Source organism: Plodia interpunctella, chromosome 8 (assembly GCF_027563975.2).
Source record: "Plodia interpunctella isolate USDA-ARS_2022_Savannah chromosome 8, ilPloInte3.2, whole genome shotgun sequence".
Classification (NCBI taxonomy): Eukaryota; Metazoa; Arthropoda; class Insecta; order Lepidoptera; family Pyralidae; genus Plodia; species Plodia interpunctella.
The window spans coordinates 3,874,400-3,897,919 of NC_071301.1; the positions used below are offsets into that span (position 1 = coordinate 3,874,400).

Here is a 23,520-nt window from a genome sequence, read left to right on the forward strand (position 1 = left end):
TACAGATAAAGATGGGAAATCCGAAAATCGTAAATCCATAATACATTACAAAAAGAGAGCCTTACGGAACCCTCTGTACGCGAGTCCAATTCGCACTTGACTGTTTTTTATAGTGGTTTATTGGGTAAGAACTAAAATTCTATACCTTTCTTCTTAAGCTTTTCCATAATCCCATTAGCGCCAAAATTCATACTTATTTATGAGTGATTTATTTATGAGTGAATCGACTACATTTATGGCGTTAATTTATTAATATGAACATATGTATTCCCTGTTCTTTAAATTTTTTTTGTCTTTGTTCATCATTTTAAAATTTATTTTCAGATGGGATATTCCAGCGTTGTTACAAGCTGTGCCTAATTTGGGAGGGGTGATTGACCTCACTAATACAAACCGCTATTACAATCCAAGGGTCCGTATATTTTTGTTTTGTTTATTTAATTTATCTATTTACTCATTTACAAAATGTGAGCGAATTCCAAACACTAGTATTCCTGCAATATGACCTCTAAACTTAAACACTTGTTAAATACATTAACCTCCCATTTTAAGATGCCACGTGCTTTGATGGCATTTTCTATTTGGCAGTAACTATTCATTCTGGGCGGAGTGAGTTTAGGTTTATATTATCCACCCAGAAAAGATACAAGATAACTAGAAAATGCCACCAAAACACGTAACATCTAAAAATGGGAGGTTAATGTGTTTTGAACATCGGTGTTCAACAAATTTTGTAATTACAGGACGTTAGGCAGGAATCCTCTGTGAATATCTTGCGTTTCTGCACAATGTAAATGTTTTTCTCACAAGTTAGGAGTACATTCGCAAGTCACATTCCAAAACATACGTCCACCAGTCGTAAACTCGGAGGCTTGTTACTAATAATGAAAACTGACAGCATATAATATAAGGCATCGTTGACGCTAGGGATGGGTTTTTAACGAAAACATTCTTAATGTTTAGTTTTCAGTTTAAATATTATATGCGTCTGTTGTTTTTCTCCCAGAATTTGTATTTCTTATGTGCTCATGCGTAAATTTCTATTTGTTATTTGGCTAATTTACAAGTATTTTTATAGTGATTTGACACATATTCGCATTTTTGAAAAAAGTTTGAAAGAAGAAGCAAGTGTTGGCTATTAGTTAATATTTGTAATGCTATGTTCTTATTTTAAAACACAAAAAGTGATTAATCAGTTGATGGTATTACCCCGTCACTAGTTGAGGTCGGTATGGATCGGAATAACGACTCTTAGTTGTTAGGATAGCGCCTTTAGGATACCCTGTTAGTGCGTCGGGGAGCAATAAAATTATGTTCAGTTTTACGATTCAAAGTCACATTTTCCAGTACGATGCTTTGTTCGTGCGTACGTCTGATTGCCTTGCATTCATCTTGGAGCATAATCCAATCGTAAAACTTAGTTTTCATGGAGCGTAGCGACCGCGCGTCGGGGCACAGAATAGGTCCATAGGCCGATTTCGATTTGCTGCTAAATTTATCAATATCGCATTGTATTACTATGTTGTTGGTATATTGTTGTTCTTTTATGTTATTGACAGTATATATTTTCTGTATATTGTAAATTATACACTTGTTATTTCAATTTCAATGATTTGGATATTAAAGTCTACAATTCAGCGTCGACCTCATGTGTGGTAGTCCTCCAAATTATTCCGTGTCAGGTACCTTAACAAAACCATATAAGTATGTTTTTAACTGTTTTATTTCATTATTGAATAGTTGAATATAGTCGTTATATTTTATAGTGCACATAAAAATCGAGGCGCCACCAATATGTCCATATGTTAATGAGTATATCGTCCGTATCATGTTACTGTCTGAGCATTGATTTTGCGACAAAAAGTTGGCTATTTGCATCAGATTGTATAAATAAGACATTTGGAACCGTCAAATTGTCGAGTCGATATTTCAATCTCATCGTGATTATTCGATCGATCTGACAGGTGCCAATTTCGGTGACAGCTAGTGACGAGGCGTGACACGTGCTGGTGTCAACGCGACGTCCACTTGCCGGTGATGGAAAGAAACTATTTGTATTATTTTAAAACTCGTTGTTAATTAGAAAGCGAGTTATAAAACTGCAACAAAAAATAAATGTAATTTGCAGATTTACAAAAAAAGACCCCTAGTTGTAGAAAATGTGTAAATGTTTATGCAATGTGCAATATATTTTAATTACTTTTTGCACGGGCAATTTTCCCGTGCCGTGGGAAAGTGCTTCACAATTATAATTTTAAGTCATATTTTTGTTCTAGCCTGTCATACTGCTGATGGGCGAAAGGTGACTTTAGTGACAAAAATGTAATAGCTAGTTTCAAAAATGTTCAGCAAAACTATACTTATTTTATTTACTTAATTATATAACGAAAGTACTGATTCTGTTACTCTTTAATACCTAGTTTAATAACATGACATAAACGTTGTACAGAGGTGCGCCGCTACGCTGTAGTTAAACCGATTAATAGCTGGTTAAATCAAGAGCTATCAAACATATCGGTTCAATTGCCTTCCTATCAGATTTCATCACCTCCGCATATAATCTATTCGAGAGTTGTCATCGGTTGATGTCGGGATTACTACTCAATTATTACGTTTACTTTTGACTGTTTCACGCTCTACTTATTGATCTCAGAAATAATAACATAATCATTCGGAACTCGTTTCGATACAGATGTCAAATTAATTGATGTATCTAAAAATATTTGATGACAATTTGAGTTACTTTTCGAGTTAGTACGATGTGAATTATTTTTATTTTTAGTTAAAGGTTTAAAAAGAAGGTTTGATTATATTTTTTTTTGTAAAACCGTGATTCAAATGAATAAAGCAGCGAATTAAAAAAACCCTCTTGACCGGTTTTTTAATGTTTCTTCATTGGTTACAGGAGCTACAGGCTGCAGGCGTGCTGCACAAAAAGATTCTAATGCCGGGCCGCATCATACCGCCTGAAGACAAAGTGCAAGAGTAAGTGTTATTTTTATTCACTAATTGCATTCCTGAGATCCACTTCCGTAAGAATTTCGAGATATAATGCACCATATGTGTTAATTCGGGCTAGATAACAAAATAATAGGGACAATAAATCACAGATTGAGTTAGCTCCAAAGTAAATTCGTGACTTGTGTTATATACGGGTATATATAATTAAAAATCGAAGACCCAGGTTAATCTATTTTTTTATTTATTTCTAATATCTCTCAGTATTGAGCTCTTAAGCAGAAATTGTAAATGTTTACACGTAGTATATCACATTAACGTCGTTTACATGCGATTAATCGTCCATTCATGTGAATCGTCTTAGGCGTCTTAGCTCGCCCAAGTAGAAGATCTATCGGATGTAAGCTTATAAATATCATAGTATACGCAATGTAGATTCTAGATTGACATCGAATTTTAAACTTGGTACATCCACTAATAAATGCCTATGCATTTTTACCACACAGTTGCAGTTCTGTTAGATTAGCCGTGCGTATTTTGTGGTAAACGTTTAACGAATAATTTAGGCCTATTTTTATTTTGTTCGTAGTTATGTAGGTGTATGATTTCTTTATTTAAATCAAAAATATTTTGCCTCTGTTGCACCAAACAACTTTGACGTTGCCTTTAACTTTTGTTCTTTTAGATAAAATGGCGAACTTGCGTTATTCTGCGCAGGTTAAAGTTAACGTTAAAAAATCACAACAACCCACCCTTATAAAAGGTGTATTATATTATATCATATGGTGTCACTGTGATCTGTCTGTATAATTAAATTCTAAATAGTTCCAGCTTAACAAGTTGGTTTAGAACCGCATGCGCAAAATAACGCATTGCATTAAAACTAGATAAATCGTGATAACAGCTTTATTTCAACTAGTGCAATATACAAGTTTATATGGTTTTGCGTAAATCAGAAATGGCGCGGCTATCTATCAAAGAGGCAACTGGCGTGTTATCGTTTTGCGTTCGCGGCGGATTTTAATTTGAATCGTCGAATTGGCGCCAATCGTAGGCCGAATATGGGTAATGTTATAAATCTCGATGCGAGCGTGGGCGAGCGCGCCTCAGGCCGCGGCCGATATGGGCCCAAGTCTGCTGCACTATTATGTAGTTGAATTTTAATACGTATGGTGTTTTAGCTTTTTCATTGCATACTGTAAGTGTATGATTTTGAAAAGAAAATGTTGGAAAAGTGTGACTTGTAAAGTGGTTTCATTAGATATTATGCTTAGAATTTATACTATCTGGGGCACAGCAGTTCTGCCGAGTCCAATCTCTAATTTAGGGTATCTCCCATTCAATATGGCAATGTATTGTAAATATACGCGATGATATTATATAGTTGTTTGTGTACGCAACTCTACCCCCTGACATTCAAGAATCGAGATTCAATTGAACTCGGTCGCATGCGCTTGCGCATCTAGCGCCTGCGTGCGGTTCGATATAAAACACTAATCGAACAGAAGTTAAACTTCAAAATCATCTGCATTACCTTATCCCATTATCTTGGGTCGCGACTCGCGACCTAAGACCGAGCGGCTGGTGCCAAATTTCTTGTAACACATTTTTCATCAGTTATGGTTGCGAGCTTCTGAGATGTGAATTAGTGTTATGTTAATTTGATACCCTGAGGTATTAAGCTGGGTCCATGTCGCGTTGCCCTACACAATCAACAAAAAATGTCAACATTCAAGTACGTTGCTTCAACAATGTTTTTCTATTCCACGTAATATTAGTTTGAAAGTATTCTTTGCAGAGCCTTATTTTTGTGGTACTGTGTGACAATGTGAGTACGCCGCAACCTCCCACGCAACTCATGGAATTTAAGAGACATTTGTCGCCTGATGCGTGTTCCCGTGTGTAATAGTTGTCCGCGACGAAAGACTTAAATTTACTTTATTATGTCATAAATTCTAAATTTTTATATCTATTAAACTTAACTGTAACAAATAAATCGATAAACATAAATTATACGAACAAGGTGTTGAATTAAATGTGCATCCGATTGATTATTTGGTTTAACTTGTTTCTCAATGATTGTGTGTTATATGCTTTGTTAATGTATGGTTCCCTAAGTCAAGGTATCAAAATATTTCGGGAGATGTAAATGATGCGTTCAATCCTTTTAATGGAAACTAGCTTTCCCCGTGACTTCACATGCGTGAATTTCTAAGGGACAGCACTTTCCGGGATGAAATATATGCCTATTGTCTTCGCCGAATCCTAGATATAGGTATGTGAGGTGTCAAGAAGAACAGTTGAGTAACATAAAGTGTTAGTAAAACAATTCGCTTTCACGTTTATAATATTTGTTGAAATGTTGAGACTGGCATGCATTGAGTGATGTTCTCAATATTAGTCAATTGACAATCGAAATCGAGCCTTCAGCTGTTATGATTGAATATGTAAACAAATATTAAAAAATAATAATACATTGTACAAACGTAGGAACATAAGCGTATCGTATCGCAGATCACATCGTGTATTAGTTACACAGATTAGACGATATTATAGTCGGAGAGTTAACAACGAGATTATCTCGGTCATTTGTCTGGGCTTTTGTTGCGATGCGCCCGTCCGCTGTCTTCGCCATAAATAACCATCGGCATTGCTGACAATGCTCGCCCCTGTAATAAAATATAAGGACTATAGAAAGGTCATTTTAATAGCTAGACTAGTTAAACAATTAATTCAGGTGAGAAGATTATTGTTTATGTAGTCATCTTTATCTATAGGCTTGAATAGTTAGGTATTGCGTTCCGTATATAGAGGTCCATCGGGAACGATTGTTGATTTTCCATGGGCAGCAATGCGCGGAAGAAGTTTGGGTAGGCTTTTACCCAGTAGTGGGGCACAAACAGCTAGGAAAAAAAAATCTCTATGTAAACATACGAAATACTCTCCGCGCGATTATAGTCCGTAATTTATTTCACCAAGATGCATATTTTTATTTTCATTGTACTTATTCGTCAAAAGCCTCTAGTTTTGCGCCAGTTTTTCACTTTTTTGGCAATAAACCAAACCTATCACGAGTCGTATTATTGTTAATTCTTAGTCGACTTGTGTCATCAGTTTTATGGAGTATAATTTCTATGGTCTTGTTATTTTATGACACAGTTATCGTGGTCGTGTCTCGCAACTGTTTGACAGTAGGGTTGACAAATGAACCACCCGGATCGCTACTTAGAACTGAGGAATTAATGACAGCTATATGTTTAGTATAGCCCCACTAATTGGAGGACATGGCTATTCATTCACGATTTATCTGTGGGGAATTTCATATGTATGTATGTATTTCATGTGTATATTTCATAGGTATCAACTTTATATAGGCTTAATACAGTGCTTTGAAGTTAACTAAAAAGTGTGCCTAATCGTACATTTATCATTTAGTATTCAGGGTACTGTAAATAAATACCATTTTTATTAACATGTATCAAGTAGCTTTTCTTTAAATCTTCTTCGCTAATGTACATGAATATCTGTGTTGGCACGATACTTTGTATGATATTGCCTAAAATATGTCATGGATGGTTGGTAATATATTTTCTTGTAACAAAACGTCGTTGCAAGCCAGACTCGCACTTGTCCAATGTATTCTTTTAATCATGTTAACAATCATGTCATTACAATGTGCGTGTAGAGATCTCCGCGTCAATAAATAGTGACCACCACCGAGAAAGGATTAATAGATTTTTACTGGTCAAGTCCTGTTTGTTTTGTTGTCAGCCTGTTGGCCGCACATGCCGTTGTTTTGAAATTACTTTTTTATTTTAAAACGTTAACTTTAGGTCACTCGGTCATATATCTATCATACATTTGTGAATCCGTACTAATATCAGTCAGTGGGAATACGCTAATCCACGCGTTTTTGGAATTCAGTGAAAATTAATACAAGTACATTTGCATAAAAACATATATATCCTATTTTCGTAAATGAGTAAGTTATACCTTGACACAATATTGATTTGAGGGATTCCGTAACATGTAGACTTGCCAAATCCGCTTTTGAACTTTTTTTCACGTTTTTTTGTTTGTGATTATATTAGCGCATGATTGAGAGTTATCTCGAGACAATTTGACATTGTATTAAGTCATTACTTATTTTAAGGCGTTTATTCAGCGTTTAGACGCCGGGAAAACCTAAAAAACTTTGTTTTGACTTTGAGACGGCCTAATTGCTACTAGTTGCGTCACCTTTGCGTGACTACTTGAAACTGCTCAAATTCATGTTTTTTTTAAACAAATTATACTCATAATCTACATTGAAGTCAGTTATAATTGCAAACAAAATGTTTCTCCTTTTCTGATATTATGGTAAAGAATAAGTTGTTTCATTTAATTAAATTTTGCATGTTTTGATTTTTTTTTATTAAATACCTGTTGGTTTTTAACTCTATACTTTGTAGTACCGAAAGCTAAATTAAGTGAAGCCAAAAGCAAAAATGTTACCAATAAATTAACAGCCTCTTGTACTTGTACAAACATACATGTAAATATTAGACCAAGTATTTTTTAATTACTTGCTATATTTATGATGGGCTCGTATTTTGACTAGTCTAAGACAATTACTATACCTTTAAAGGGCAGCTTAAGAACGTGTTGACATTTAAGTAACATGAAACCATCCATACAAGCACTTAAAGGATCTCAGCTCCTTAAATTTATTGATCCGCCTGCTACATTAGTATCTATTGTTAATCCTTTATCTATCGAGGTGTAAAACTTTTGTTTGTCGAACGAGTAAATCGTATAGGATAGTTCCGAATGATAACAAACACATAAATAGCCCGTTCGCTGGCCATTGTCCTAATATACTGACAGTAAGTCGTCCTACCTATATCCGTCCCGGATATTTTCCCCAACTTCAACACCGTGATATATAACGCTCTGGTTTATACGTACATTTTAGTACTAAGTAAGTCCAAAGTCCTAAATTACCGCCTTAGTTATTACTATCTTACGTAGTGTTTTGTAATCTAACTTTTACCATTTTAGGGGATAAAGGCGACATCGCCTGGAAAAGTTTTATGTTCTAGAGAATTCGTAAATGTAAATACTAAGAGCTGAAAGTTTATGCTAAAATAATATCATTTACCTACATTTAATTATTATCTAGTAAATATAATGTTTTGTGCATCGAATAATATAATATTGTTAACAATGTCATAAATAAGTTATAATAAAGATGTTATTTGATCATCAATAATAACCCACTTGTGTTATTGCAAAAGAAATGTTTCCCCGTGTAATGTAATAATCATAATCGTGCCTATTATGATATTTATGAAGTATTCTGTTTCGTATACAACGTTAATAATATGAATTCTATCGAACCATGAAATAAATTGTCGGTTTCCGATAATGTTCGTAATAACATGCCTATTACTTGTTCTACCATTTCATTTGATGTAATAGCTTATGTACGATGATAATATATATTTTACGATGATATTATTTCATTAAATCTGTATTAAATATATTGTTAGACCACACAGCGTACTGTAATTGAGACATTTGTGCAACTGGCATTATATTAGGTATTATTATGTCCAGTACTCTTTCATTATGACTTTTACTTATCGCATAATTTGCTTTCGAAATTTGGTTGCCGTCTTAATTAAATGCGGTTACGAAACAAGAGCAAAGGTATGATATGATTAGAGCATGATCTTTGTAATAAACCTGCCTAATTACTAGCTTACGGCATTTTGGAAACGAGTTCCAGTCTGTTAGAAATGTGTTCGCTTTGCATATTACAGTAAGTTAACAGGTACCTGTATTGATTAAGTAATTGTACACATTTCAATTCGGAGATGGTCTATTGTTAACGAGTTTTATTTTCCTGAAATTTCAACTTAGAATAGTTCATACAATACACAAAATACGTGCAGTTTTTAAATGATATTCATTTATTATAACCATTTATCTATCTGACAACAATAAAAGCTTGTGTCAAAAATGTCATTTTTGTAAAAAAATATATTACTATTGATGATGTGGCGTATAATTATGTCAAACAAATATTATAGTTTAAAAAATGACTTTAATTGGCTTTAATTAATGACTAAATGGCAAATTTATTTTAATTATCTCTATTTACGGAATTCGCGGTAAATATTAAAATGATTTAAGCTTTCTATGATATGACTGTGTTTGTTAGTCAGGTCATAGTCATTGCTTCATAAAAGCCGCCAGTGATGTGTCATAGGCGCCGTTTGATGTTTATTGATATCATCATTGCGTCCACGTGATGATGATCACCAACATTTTGTACCAGAAAATCAGGATAAATTTGTATGTTAAAATAATCTCGTTTTCAAGTGAGATTTTGTCTCCATTGTGAAATCGAAAAATATGCGAGACAAAACATTCTGTCTTTTGATTGCGTTGATTTAAAAGTTTATTTTTCTTTAGTGCTGAAAGAGAGCGTATTTCCATATTAATATTATAAATGCAAATGTCAACCGATGGGTCGATTTTGATGAGATTTAGAAAATATGTAGTAATTTACCCGAGGTCAATCATAAGTTACCGAGGGCAGATCTGCGGGGAAGTGCTAGTTAAGCATAAATTTCAGTTTGATTCTTTTTGTTAGGTTAAAAGGATATTGGTTGACAGATGGGCAGACAGAATATGAAGTGACCCTATGGAGCCATTTTTTACCTTGTGTGGTAAAAAAATTCATGAGATTAGTGCAACACACTATTTCCAATTTTTCAAACAAATCTCAAAAAGTCAACATTAGCGCGTTATTATTTCAAATCTTCCTATATCTATACATATGATAAAACTGTAAGCTTTCTTATGTCTGTATATAGAAGTCTCTATTGTAGAATTATAGAGATCTCGAGATGTTGACAAAAATAATATTAAATTTTGTCTTTGATATAACTTCTGTTATTATGTAAATTTAGTAGTTATGACTAATTTGTTTTTCATTCAAAGATTTTGAACACATGTTGTCTAGACGTATCCAAAATAATTTAAATTTGTCATCTGTTTAGCGTGTATACGTGTAACGTGTTATACTGGGGAACAGAAAGTTATGAAATCTGATCTTATTTTTTATTACATTTAACCTTAAAAGTATTTACATTGACTTCCTATTTATTATGTTTTGTATTAGTCACACCAATTATTTTATTTATGATATTTCTAACCGCAAGAATATTAAGTATATTATTGTATTATTTCAGTTATAAGAAACAATAAAAATTTATGCGTCGACATTGCCTTGAAAATAGAACCAAGGTTCTTTTTGATCTGATTAATTTTTTATTTCTGTTTATGTTGACATTATTAATTTATGATGTAAAACTTAAAATATACTAAGTCTATTTCAGTACCAAATTCTAATAGACACGCATGATAAGTAGAAATAAAGATCTTTTGTGATTAACACTACACAATACAAAATATAATTTATTTCGATATTGCTAGAAATGAATGTTGATGATGAGAAAAAAAATACTACATTACTTTTATCGGTAAGTTCTAAATCATATGAAGCTACTTCGGTTTTTAATTTATATAGCGGGCCGTCCCGGCTTCGCTATGGTAAAACCATAATAAAGTAGCTTATGTTACTCCTGAACATTTCGTCTAATAGTTTCTGAGTTTATTCATTAGAAACAAAAAATACAAATCTTTTTAGGTTTATAATATTAGTATAGATAAAATTCTGAAATTACAACATTACACATAATGAACACGTGGTTTTATAGGAAATAATTGTGAATGACACGTTGAGTCAACGGTATGGGAGTCTGTTCATTGCCATCATAAATGGAACGTCTGCTTTGGGTACTAACAATTTAAATGCTATTAGTTGTTCTCTGAATTTTAATAATTATGTATGATTCATCGTATGGTTATTTTCATGGACTATGTTACTCATTCTCGCTTCTTTTTAACTTATACTGAAATGGAACTATTAATGTCCTGTGTTTAAATACAATAGTATTTCAAATAATCAAGGGTATAGATAAATACTACTATAAACTATAGTAGGTATAAATGCGACTAAAACACCTCAAAATCATTTATTTAACTTGGGATAATACTGACATTAAAAATAGTAGTATTTCAAACTAAGCCTATGGCCGACATAAAAGCGCAGGTGAAGATGAAGTGGTGCAACATACTTCGCCGCAGCCTTTTCTCCAAAGACGTGAATTAACAAATTTGGGTCTTATGAATTAGTTCTATGGGAGAATAAGGCAAACTATTCTTGTAGATACCCTACGAATAATGTTTAATTATTACGAATAATTAAACATTATTCGTAATATATATACCCGTAAATAACGTCGTCATTTGACTGTATATCACGTGGTCATCAAAATTCGCGATTTGGAAACTTGGCAGACTGGGTGGAGCTAGGACTCGTCCAATAAGTTTTTATTGTAGTACAGTTTCGACACATTGCGGAGTGATTTTTCTTCCTCAGCTGTCGTTTGCTTTTATTTTGTAAGGATGATTCTAAACTAGCTATGTCCATGCTCTTAGCATGTGCTAAAATTGTAAATGCGAAATTCTGTCTGTCATGCTATCACGGCTAAACCGTGAAACGGCAAAAAAAAGCGAGGTAAATTATAAATTTAAAAAATTATAATCAATGTTCTTATCCTTTCTAAGTCTTTATCCTATTCCATGTGAAACGTGTTTAAATCGTTTATTTAAAACTTTACTGCACAAAATTACAAAAAATAAAAATAAACAAATTGTGTACCTACTTAATGCCAAATCATTCTAAACTTCTATTTGTTTTTAAATTTTCTTTGTCCAATTTGTCTTTATCTTTTCCAAGTCTCATCACCATTGTAAACGCTGTATTACTGTAGAGTTCCGCCCATAGACAGTTGAAGGTTTGAAGGTTATTTTGGGGATATCCCAAACTTTCCCGACGTAAACATTGCCAGGATAGGGTGTTATAGCTTTCTGCTGATTGAATGGCCTTAGTTTTAACATTCGTCTGTGAATGATGACGTGGCTGTGTGATTGGTGTACTCGTGCGGTTGCAAACAATAAAGTGACTGGCGAAGTTTTATTTATAGACTGTCTCTTCATCTCAGTTATCGATGCAAATTAAAAGGATATTGTAATAATAACATAAAATAAAGATTGTGCGGAAGAAATATACGTATATAGTTTAGTAATGTCATGCATGTAGTACCTATTGTGGATGTAATTTCTGTTACTGTGAAATTACTGAATAATTAAATTCGAAATATCTTGATGGATATTCATGACCATATGATCCCACGGTTTTAGATATTCGAGAAAAGTAACGTTTTCATACATTTCAGAATATGATTGATCCAATGGTTGTCTCCAATGTTGCTCCTAATTTTAAAGTTGTAAATTTTCGTAATATTTTAAAGTTGTAAACTAATGTTGACCCATCTGAGAAACTAATCTTAACGATTTAGAAAATATTTCTTAGATATAAATCGCGAGAGTCCCACAATTATTGCAAGATCGCAACATCTCATATCGCATGAATCCTATCTGTCGTCCATAAAGTCAACCTAACTGGCGGTCTGTAATTCACAGCGACACTTCCCTAGCTCCCAGACTATAAAACAACTCTGAACAGTTCATTTGCCTTGTCATAACTATGTTTAATACCCTGATGACTTGTTATGTCGCCAGGAATTACGTCTAAATTATAGACAAAGTTGATGTGTTAAATTATGATTGGATCGACTGAGATTACATTTGAATTTGAATATTATGATTCATTTATATGAATCATAATGAATGTGTCAATTTTCACAAATTTCTTCGTAAGAATGCCTTTGAATTTAATGAAATTTCTCGACGTAGTACGTGACTGCTCATACCGAACAGTAGTATATAGTAGAAGATATTTAACATAGATTTCTTTTCCAATACATATTATATTAACGATCACGCCATGTTGTCCATTCTCGAAATTGTAGCCAATAGAATCATATAAATATAGAAATCATGGTTTATAGCCTTTTATATTTCCAATTAATATCTATGGAGGTTTCTTACCGATTTTCTTTGCATTATCGATTTTAACGCAAAAGCTTTAGAATAAGTTTATTTTGAATCTGGTAATAATATTATGAGATAAAGTCCCATTGCTTTGCAAAAGCCTCCCTTAACTTCTTCCACGCATTCAAGTCTTTGGCGTTATCTTGCTATTTCTTGCCGAATCTTTTTAAATAGGCCTAAATCCTATATCCTAAGGCCTAATGTGTAGGAAAATAATATTGTTTTAATAGTTTCCTAATTTTTAAACTAATATATTAGGATACCTACTTATTATGTACCGTTATATTTCACAATAAATAAATAATCGACGATCATCCTTGTCTCAACCTTTATAGTCTAAAGAATAATTGTCGCCGGCAAGCTTGGAGGACAGAACCGGATGTATTTTTCTTGGATGTATTTTGTCCACGTTTAACCTTTGCCCCTCTGTGTCGACGCGTCGACATGCGTCGATCCTGGGCCCTTGGCACCCATGGGAAACTCCTTATTCCTTATCTCGGGTTGTATCAAAGTGTCGCCTATTATCTCTACTTTGAGTTTCGGTGCTTGTAGGGTACGTAACGAGCACTCATGATGGATGCGTTTGCGCCCACTATGTGAGGTCCGTATTGTGAAAGCGGGTACCTTAAATTCATGGCAGGTTTTTGATCGAGACATTTGTACACTAGTTATTAATGTGTAATGTAATGGAGTCGAATAGTATAATAATTTTAAAATCTATTTAAGTATTGTGTTTATATCTGCAGTCATGATCAATGAGGACAAATGCAAGCCAGCTCTTACGAATCTAATCGGACTTCAGTTTTTATTGTAACTTACTGTACGTACTTAAATAAAAAGAAAACAGTTTACAGTTATGTTTATTGAGCAATAATGGGATGCGAAAACAATCTTAAAATCAAATAATAACCTGTACCTAGCTGTTGATTTAAAGTACATAGTTAAATTAAAATAAATGTCCGAATTAATTTGCAAACAAATAATTTAACGTTTTATATGCACATTTTATAGTCATACATCGTCAAGCTCATATTATAATGGTCTTGTAAATTCGTTATTTTATTAACCACAATTTTTTTAACTTACTCCTTTAATTGTCAAGGTTTATTGACAGTAAAACTTTAAATAGGTTGACTTTTTTTGGGGGTTTTATTATATTGTTGGACATAGGCCTATGTTCAGCAGTGGACTTCTTGTCGCTGAAATGATAATGGTTATATTGTTGAAGTAAGATTGTTCGATAAACGTTTGACGTATTGTAAACATCGGTATCGGCAGTGATTTCATTAAATATGGGGAAAGACAGTAATAGTTACGCCTACTGCTCCTAGCTACAAACGAGAGAGAGTATGAAAGTAAAGTTGTTACATGAAGGGTAATTTTGTTAATAAATGAGTTTTCTTTGCATTATGAAATTGCGAATAATACAATACAATAATTCTTTAGTGCGCAAGTTAATTACATAGCATACATAAGTACAAAATGTATAGAAACATTGAAATAAGATACATGAAAATCGATAGAATGAGTTAAGTTCAAATAAGGCTAACATAAAACCATTAATTCAACATAGGCTTGGATTTGTTGAAGCTCACGAAACGCAGTACTTATTACAGTATATTCCAGGAGCCCATGTTATACTAAGCATTATTTCTGTACTATATCTATTATTTATTCTAATGGGAAGGACGTAATAATTGCGCCTATAGCTCCTGGCCTATAAATATTCCTGTGCTTTAGGGCCGCCGCACACGGCACAGCATTCGGTGCCGCATGAAAAATATCCGGATTATAACTACGGAGCGGCGATCCAACGCGCCGATAACGTTTCATATAAATTATCGTACAAACGCAAGACGCTACTAATATTAAATAAGAAAGCATGTAATTCACGTCCCCCGATACGCCGCCGGAGCAATAAAATACACAATTTTGACAGATTTTAAATAATGACGTCCGTGTGTCCAGGAAATGCTTAGAAAGTTTGACCGGAGCCTGTTCTAAACTCGACCGATGCTCATGTTGACCTTGCGAATGATATATTCGTGTTGTTCGTGCATTCCATGTAACACGCGGGAAACCTTTCACGGGAAAATTATACTACACGGCTACTAGAAAGTTTGCACCGAAAAATGCTTTTAATATTATAGTAGACTGGTGAAAATATCACATTCAAATTGCAATGTACTTTAAACTATGAACCAGTAAAACTGTAATATTATTAAAATTCACATCATAGTGCTTAAAAATTTAAAACAATTGTCAATATACACACAAAATATAATTGTGTTAAAGTCATTCCAATTCCTCGTTTCAAAGTAGCTTTAATTTTAACTGTCACAAAGATAGCTAGCTCACATGAAAAATCGACATATTTTATTGGCTCCAGTGACATAGAGACCTACAAATTATTCTGTATTCGTAATATACAGTTAATTCTTAGGCGATTTGATGAACCAAGTATCGGTATTATATAACGTCCCTAAATTGTATTTCAATCGATTGACTTCTTAGAGAATGTAATTATCACATCACGCTATGGTTTAACGGTAAAGGCTCGATGCAGTAAAATTATTGGTATTCTTTCTGGTCATTCGACGTTTAAGTACGTATTGATAATGACAAGTTCTTTAAATAACCTGTCGTTTTAATCGACATTTGATTTACAGCATGTTTATAAAGTTACAATTCTTAATCTACTTATGATGAGTAGAATAGATTATATTAATTTACATAAATACCGAACTTAATATTAAGATTTTGATGATCATGATGATGTCGACACAACTACAAATGAGAAGTTAAGCTTGATTGTTCGTGAATTAATTGACGCTTATGGGAATCCCAAAGATTTCGATGACCAACAAAAATGGACCTTGGGTATGATATTCCATGAATCTGTTGAATCGTGACTTTATGCATAATTAAAATGTTTACTCTCTGGCGCCACACGTCGCGTACTGTTTCACAAACTTTGTTGGAATAAGACACAAGTTCCTAGGAAACACTAGTCTTGTACTATTTGACTTTAATAGCTGCTATTGTTCAAATACCTTTTCACGGATAATTTAAAATTACTAAAAATACCATTTTCCTGTTCTATAGCCTCTTTACGTTTACGATCGTATTGGTTTTTATGATAGTCGTATTGAAACCACATTTACTGCCACTGTTTTCTATAAATCAAACCTTCAATGGGGATTATTGGTTGAGATTTGAATAATTTACGAGAAGCGCTGTAAGCAAAGTCTCATTTGCACCGTTTTAGATGCTAAATGACGATGATAGACTGAATTGTAAATTTGTTTTGAATACGACTGGTTACGTCGCCCCCGGGTGCTTCTGGCGCCTTGCGACAGCTAAATGAACACCATTTTACATGACAAGGCTTGATCATATCAGCACCCCGTGTACTAAAGTTTAGTTCCCGCTTTTTTAAATTTTCGGAGAGTCATAAACAATATAGATCGTTAGGCCACCCTTGCTAGTTATTTTTACAAAAAAATCCGAAGACGCCGCCGGTGCCTTGCGGTAACTATTAAAAGGCACCTGCATTGATGTAAACAAACATATTTCACGAATCGTAGATTGCCGGTCCGCAGAAACGCCTTGTAATTTTGAAACGCCCACAAAATCCACATATCATGCGGTTTTAGGTGTAAAAAAATCGATTAAAGTATGGCGACATGCTGCGATCGACACATGATAATAATTCATCTCGGATGTGACGGGTGCCATAGATTTTTATAAAATCCAATTTAACGTTTTATGGAGATATAACTGTTCCTGCCTTTTATGTGGATGTTAACATTTTAAAAATATAGTAAAGAGTTGAAAATTGGGCATAGTTTTTGTGTAACAAATGTATAATGATTAATTGATGTATTCAATTTTTCAAAACTTATGACAGTAAAGTTGGTGGCGTCAGCATACGTGGGCCTAAGTAAACTGTGGTGTTGATTCATTTTGTTTGTTTCCAGATTTATGGACACCGTTGACGAGTTCCTGGGAAAAAATCGCGGTGAGTCAAAAATTGTATTTGCATCTTGTGTTAACGCTTTTGATTACTTTTTTGGCTGTGTCTAAAGCTCCTACGGTAGTTGACATAAAGGGATTATGAATATGTTAAAGTTTTACTTGTGAACTCTGGCCTCTAAAATAACTGAATGATTTAATTTCTAAATGTAACATATATCGAAATTTAAATGTGTAATTTATCCTAAAAACAAATGAATAAATCTTTTGATCTAAATAGCAGGTCATGACATGAGTGTTTTAATACAATTTATAAACTTTTTAAAATCAATTTCGTAGCAATGGTCCAGGGCCCATAAATAAGAAGGTTTTCCTAATTATCTTTCCAATATTTATAGACAATCCGCTGGCGTGTGTACAATTGTCGCAATTTTCTCTTGTTTATCCACGGCTCAAGTCAAGACTGGGTCTCAGTATACACGTTTGGATGTGCTATTAGCTTATGCACTCATCTCACTGTAAACGAAGACAAGTAGGTCACTTCCATGTCGTTGGAGCTTTTAAAGTCGCATCGCGTGGGCGGACTTATGGCGAGGTGTTAATGCACACACATTGCCTAATTGTATTACTTTACAAGACCACCATAAAAAGTATCATTACTATGTCTCAACCTAATCGCTTTCTTTTGTGTTGGATGCAATAAATTATAGACAAGCGAGGCGCCAGCTGGTGAAGATGTTGTAAAAATTCTAATATGCAACTTTGACATTGTAAATGGTGACATTAAAATCATTTTAAGACACATTTTATTATAGAAGTTTACGGTTCGATATGTTAAATTTGAGAAATTATCGGACATAGAAACCTTATATAATTATGGTAATTAGCGGCAATTGCATCTCAATTTGCAGTAACTACTTAAGTCGATGCGTCAATAGAAAGGTGCACTCTTATCGGCAACGCTGGACACAACATACGATTTCAATTAAAGACCGCTTCGATTTTAACGAGGAATGTGTGATGTGACCATTCGTTTGAGAACTACGCTGTTTGCTCTGATCTTTCAGTTGCTTTATGATTACAAGAATTTAAAAGGTCAAGATGTGTTGGTTCATCAATAACTCATAGCAGTCAAAACTAGTAAGTTGAGTCCACACGCCCGACATTATCGGCAGCTACACATTTAATTACATTGACACAAATCGTGGTTATCGTAGAACTTCTCACGGTATCCGACTCAATATACGAATGTTCATTAAGTTCTAATTACGAATGGGCGCGCTTGTTTGTCTTGATCACCAAAACTTGCTTTATTAGATTACGTGGGTAGTTTCAATTAATTGTGAGCATAGAATTTATAGGAGCACATAATGAGTTACATAAAAAAGGAATCCATGATAAACTTTGAAACTGAGTGAAAGGATAAAGAAATAGATCACGTTAGTTCATTATTACACATTAGTGAAAAAGCTATGTGCAAATTGTATACGATACAGTTATAAATTAATAAAATTCTAAAGTCAAAAGTATGTTCAGTTAATGGCCAGTTATTAGAGTCGGGACGACTAAGTCGTCGTCGTAGTCAAGAATTGACTGGTGTACAATGGTAATGGTCACCACTATCTGCTTTTGACAAATGCTTTAATTAATTTCCTAAATACAGCATACGTCTTTACTATTATTGATATCAACAGGATATTATGTTTTTTGTTGTGTGCCATTCATTGTTTCTTCATGCCATTCAAGTTTATATTTTACCTTGTGCTACTGCAGTAAGATGTTCGCTCAGGTTGGATTTTACAAAGAAGTTCCGAAGATTATGGCGTATTGTAGTCAAATAATATTTCTAACAGACAAAGTAAAAATCACCAGTCGCTCACAAGAATTGTTGTCGAAGTGTTTTTAGTTCTCAACACAATTTTACAATATTTTAACCTTCTTGAGACTAGCTGGTAAGAATGTCTAGTGCTCATAAAATCACAAACCTATTATTTTCGCCGACTCATTCTAATATTTTGCATATTTCAGGACTGCTGTATATTTTGTAACTATTTGTATACATTTTAAGTCGTAACTACGTAACTTTAAGTCCATGAATTTGGTCATCGTTAAATTAATTTATGTATGAATGAAATTGTTACGATAGTTTAGTAAAATATGAAAGCTCTTAAGGTGATATGGAAGAGTAAATTTTAAATAAGAATTTCAATTTCGATTATTTCAATTTTATAGCTTATTAACGCTTTTATTTGTTTTACATTCCTGAAGTTGATTTGATAGAGATGTATACCAAACAAAGTCTGTGGACAATAGCTTATAATTTATAACTGCGGGAAACCTGGTTAGTTCACTAGTGTAAACGTACCGTTAAACCGAGCTATAGTCGGCTAATGTCACAAGATAGTCGGCTGGTATCAAAAGAGTGTGGCTGGATTACGACATCCATAAATGTATTCAATCTTGCAGTTCCCTTGTCAAGAGTAGTAAAGAGCTTCTTTAAATTCCATACAAGGAAAATTCTTGACTAATTTTATTCTCATTAGAATTTAATTGCAACCGCATAAATATGAATATACACGTTTTATTCATATATCATAGAAATCATAGGTGTTGAAATATCTCGTGGGACTCATTAATAATGTAATTCAATTGTGACGAACACGAACGACCCGGCTTCGCACAAGTGTCTTACATTCCTTGCTGGAGATTAGCCTTTATAAATGTGGGAAACCATTTACAGGTTTGTGCTACCCGTATATTCAAAAATGATATAAATTTATCGAAGACGAACTCAACTTTCGTTTTCGCAATTATAATGTTATTTGGTAGCTACAAAAGATATAGCTTCGTCATTCTTCACTTCAATTTAATGATTGATTGTTTCCACGTCACAGACAGACTGACTGCTTGTGTGATATATTGTAGATCCTTGGTTGTGTGAATATGTTTTTCAGATCATTTCAAGTGCCAGTATTATATCCTATTATTAAGATTCCCTGTCTTGTCTAGTATTCATTCACTGTAGTAGTTTTTCTTTACATTTCTGTTTTCGGTTGTATCACATATTGTGATAATATCATCGAAATTGTTTGAGTTATGAGCGTAGAGATTCTCATTATACTTGTTTTACAACATTCTTATGTATGAGACGAAGTTCAAACATAAGACATCCCGATAGAAGTCACAATACTATCTTTAAAATTATTTAGCTGACGTCAAAGAAATGACTTAGTTCAAATGTAGTTTCCAAGTTGTTCTGACTGCAGTCACAATAAATATTTAGAAGGGCAGAAAGTAAACTTTGAAATGACTACGAGATAGCACCATATATTATGTTCCTAAAAATCAGTGCATTTGTAACCGCTAAATGTAGTTATAATTTGTTACTATATTTTTTATCTCTGACAGAGATATCATTTTAGGAAGCTTCGTTCATCACTGCACAACGTTTTACGGTGCATGTGGTGGATTAGTTAGTATTAGACAGGCAGGTAACAAACATATGTGAAAATACGACCCTGCATTGTTGCTGTGTGCAATATTACATTACGAATTTGCATTTTTGATTTATTCAATTGGCTTTTCTCTGACTTTACATTATGATGAAAGAGAAAATAGTTTATTTAAAAGTTACCTTCTTCGTTTACTTTATGTTGTATTTGTGCGTCCGTAGCAGTTTTCATCTGAGTACAGATAGCAGACAAAGTTGCACTTTTGAACTTACGGACATTCCCGGTGACTAATGCCCTCAGATCTCCACTGTTATATTTATGAAGTGATAACGTTTTTAGTTAGTAACTAATGGCCATTATTGTTGATATTGTCTGTTAAGTTTTGTCGCAAATTATCTTCTTTCTACAGTTTTTAGTTTAGAAATTATTACTTTGTTTGTGATCGTAAAACTTTATTTTAAAACTTTCTATTTTTTTTCGAGCTTATCTCCATTGATGATTGGGATACCTAAAGCGAAGATCTGAAATTTTATCAACATAGTTGCTCAAACAGGTGTAACATACTAAAAATTCTTATGCAGCCAATGATCGGATATCATAAAAATACCAGACGGTGTGGAACGCGGGATTGCAACAATTAATATTCTTAAATATACTAATCAGTCATTTGATCATACAACACAGCCCACGCGCGGCGTCGAGTGAGGCAACATACGCTAAGTGAACAATGTTATGATGTTCTGCGCCTCATATGACCATCTGCTAATGTATATTTGGGAAATTATAATAGGAGAAGAATGTTTAGTTTACTGAAAATATTTGTGCTGCTTGATATTAGCAGCCTAGTAATAACAAACCTTGTCTTTCTGTCGGAGCCGTGGGCAATAGTAGTAATAAGTAATTAAATTGGACCTCTACTGTTTATGTAGTGACCGTTTATTTAGTTCTTTCATTTCCATTAACTGTTTTCAGCACAAGTTTCGCTTATCATCGCACTGAATACTGTGCCGGGTACGCTTATAATAAACCGATTACGATGTAAGGGGGTCGGGCGTAGGCGAAGGTATCGATATCGAGTCTCGTTCACAATGCAACGATTGTCGACAATCGACAATCGATCCGCGCGCGACACGAAGTGCATTCAGCTAGCTCTGCGATCGACCGGTGCAATAGGTACTACGTAGAGCTAATGGTAAACTAGACAGAGATGTTCTCGAATAATGGCACATAAGCTGAAAAACAAAATTTGAGCTATTTAGTAATAAATCAGTAGTTAGCATTAGTTCAAATGTGTTCAAAATTCAAAAGTAGGTTATATGCAAGTCGAGCTAAATGTGAGAAATTTTGTATTTTAAATAATATGAAACTTATATCTTCTTCTTCGTCCACCGATTCTCCCATTATATTAGTGGTCGGGTCTCCTAGTACATTTGCGCCAGAGGTTCTGGTCTTGGGCCTGTCTTTTGTGGACATCTTTCCATGTTGCTTGCCACGCCCACTGGTAACCTCCCTAAACTTTTAACTCAACTCAAATCAATGTTTTATATATATTTTATTGCCATTTGTTCCAAACAAACGTCACGTGAAGTCATCGCTAAGGTTTTCATCATAAAATGCCTTTTAAGGATCAAACTACTTTAGTATACAAAAACATTTTAGCATTAATTTGCGTTGTGGCGTTTAATATATTTGAACATATTTTAATATCAACATTTCAAATAATATAAATAGATCACAACAGCCGTGAGTACCGTGTCTAAACTATAAACTGGTTCACATCATATCCAAAATTATCTCTAACTCTAACTATCTTGGATCTGTGTAATTTTATGATATGGGAAAATTTAGCCTTCTCTAAGAGTTCATAGCTCTGTTTCGATCCCTTGTATTACGCAATGATATTATTCATCACGCATATCAGTATTATAACTACGTAACGCCTTCTTTTGATACCTTTTGTCTGTTGGTACGGGCCTGTTCGTTCGGTTACCAGTGTTATGTTTATTTTCTATCTAGTTTATTACATGAAGTTACTCGTTCATTGACGCACGCTTGCTATGCTAAGTGACTTACGAGTAGGGTTACCAGAAAATGAGAGGCCAGTTTCATTTCTGTCCTATAATTTATTTGATTGACCTATAGATATGACAGACATACGGCAAAGTTTTGATCAAGTCTACCTTGTAAATCACTTATGGATATATCGATATGTACTTATAAGTATATGTTCATGCTTTGGGAATGGTAAACAATTAAAATACAAATTATTAGATAAAAAAAGCATGTAATTATTTATAAATGCATGTAAATTTCCTTGTGAAATATTATAATTTCAAAATGAATTATGCACGCTTTTGTGAGGGCGAAAACTGTTTAGTAACCCTGCTTTGGGAATGTATTAGCTTATTGTATTGTTGAATTACCATCTGAAGCAGAATGCTGTGACGCTGATACTTTAGTGCGGTACTAAGAAATCGTAATATTGTCATTTGGTGTGTAACGGTGAATTTTACACCGACATGAGTTGCACAGTTGAAATCTATTAGCGTACGGCCACATGCATTGACGCCTGAATAGCGGGACGCAAATGTCGTAATCAATAGTGTGCTAATAGTGTCAACCTGAAGGGATATAACTAAAATATTTTGGGCTGTTACATATGTGTACTTGGACGTTTATGACGCCGTAAATTTGTTAAAGAGGCAGTATCAATACTTGTAAATAAATAGAATATTATGCTTTTGTATATGGAAGGCAAACTGTAAATGGAGAGAAACTGGCCATCCTTCTGTTGTATAATGTACATGATTGGTAAATGATCTCTCTCATTTCTTTATTATCTTATTTGTCATGACGCCCTAGGTGTGCCTAAACAGAGAAGTTTTAACGCTGGTAGTCAATTTTCTTGTTTAATTATGAATACCTATATATTTGCGTGCCGATAGCAGATCTGTAAACGCTGCACCATTGGCTACTAAATTCTATCTTGTCAGAACTACTTCCATGGCTTCATTAGTATTATACTTGTTTATGAAAACCTATCAATTTAATTTATTGGACCTAC

General features: G+C 33.8%; 1 protein-coding gene across 2 annotated transcripts in view; it reads left to right on the forward strand.

Annotated features, from left to right (window-relative positions):
• The window catches only part of LOC128671856 (uncharacterized protein), a 55,767-nt gene that overhangs the window by 29,526 nt on the left and 2,721 nt on the right, over window positions 1–23,520 (forward strand). The window contains exons 4-6 of one of the 2 annotated variants that reach the window (XM_053748665.2): window positions 325–412; window positions 2,906–2,985; window positions 17,010–17,050. In XM_053748665.2, coding sequence (XP_053604640.1) covers window positions 325–412; window positions 2,906–2,985; window positions 17,010–17,050 — 209 coding nt within the window. The remainder of the gene's footprint in view (window positions 1–324; window positions 413–2,905; window positions 2,986–17,009; window positions 17,051–23,520) is intronic. The other variant, XM_053748666.2, reaches the window with a different exon arrangement.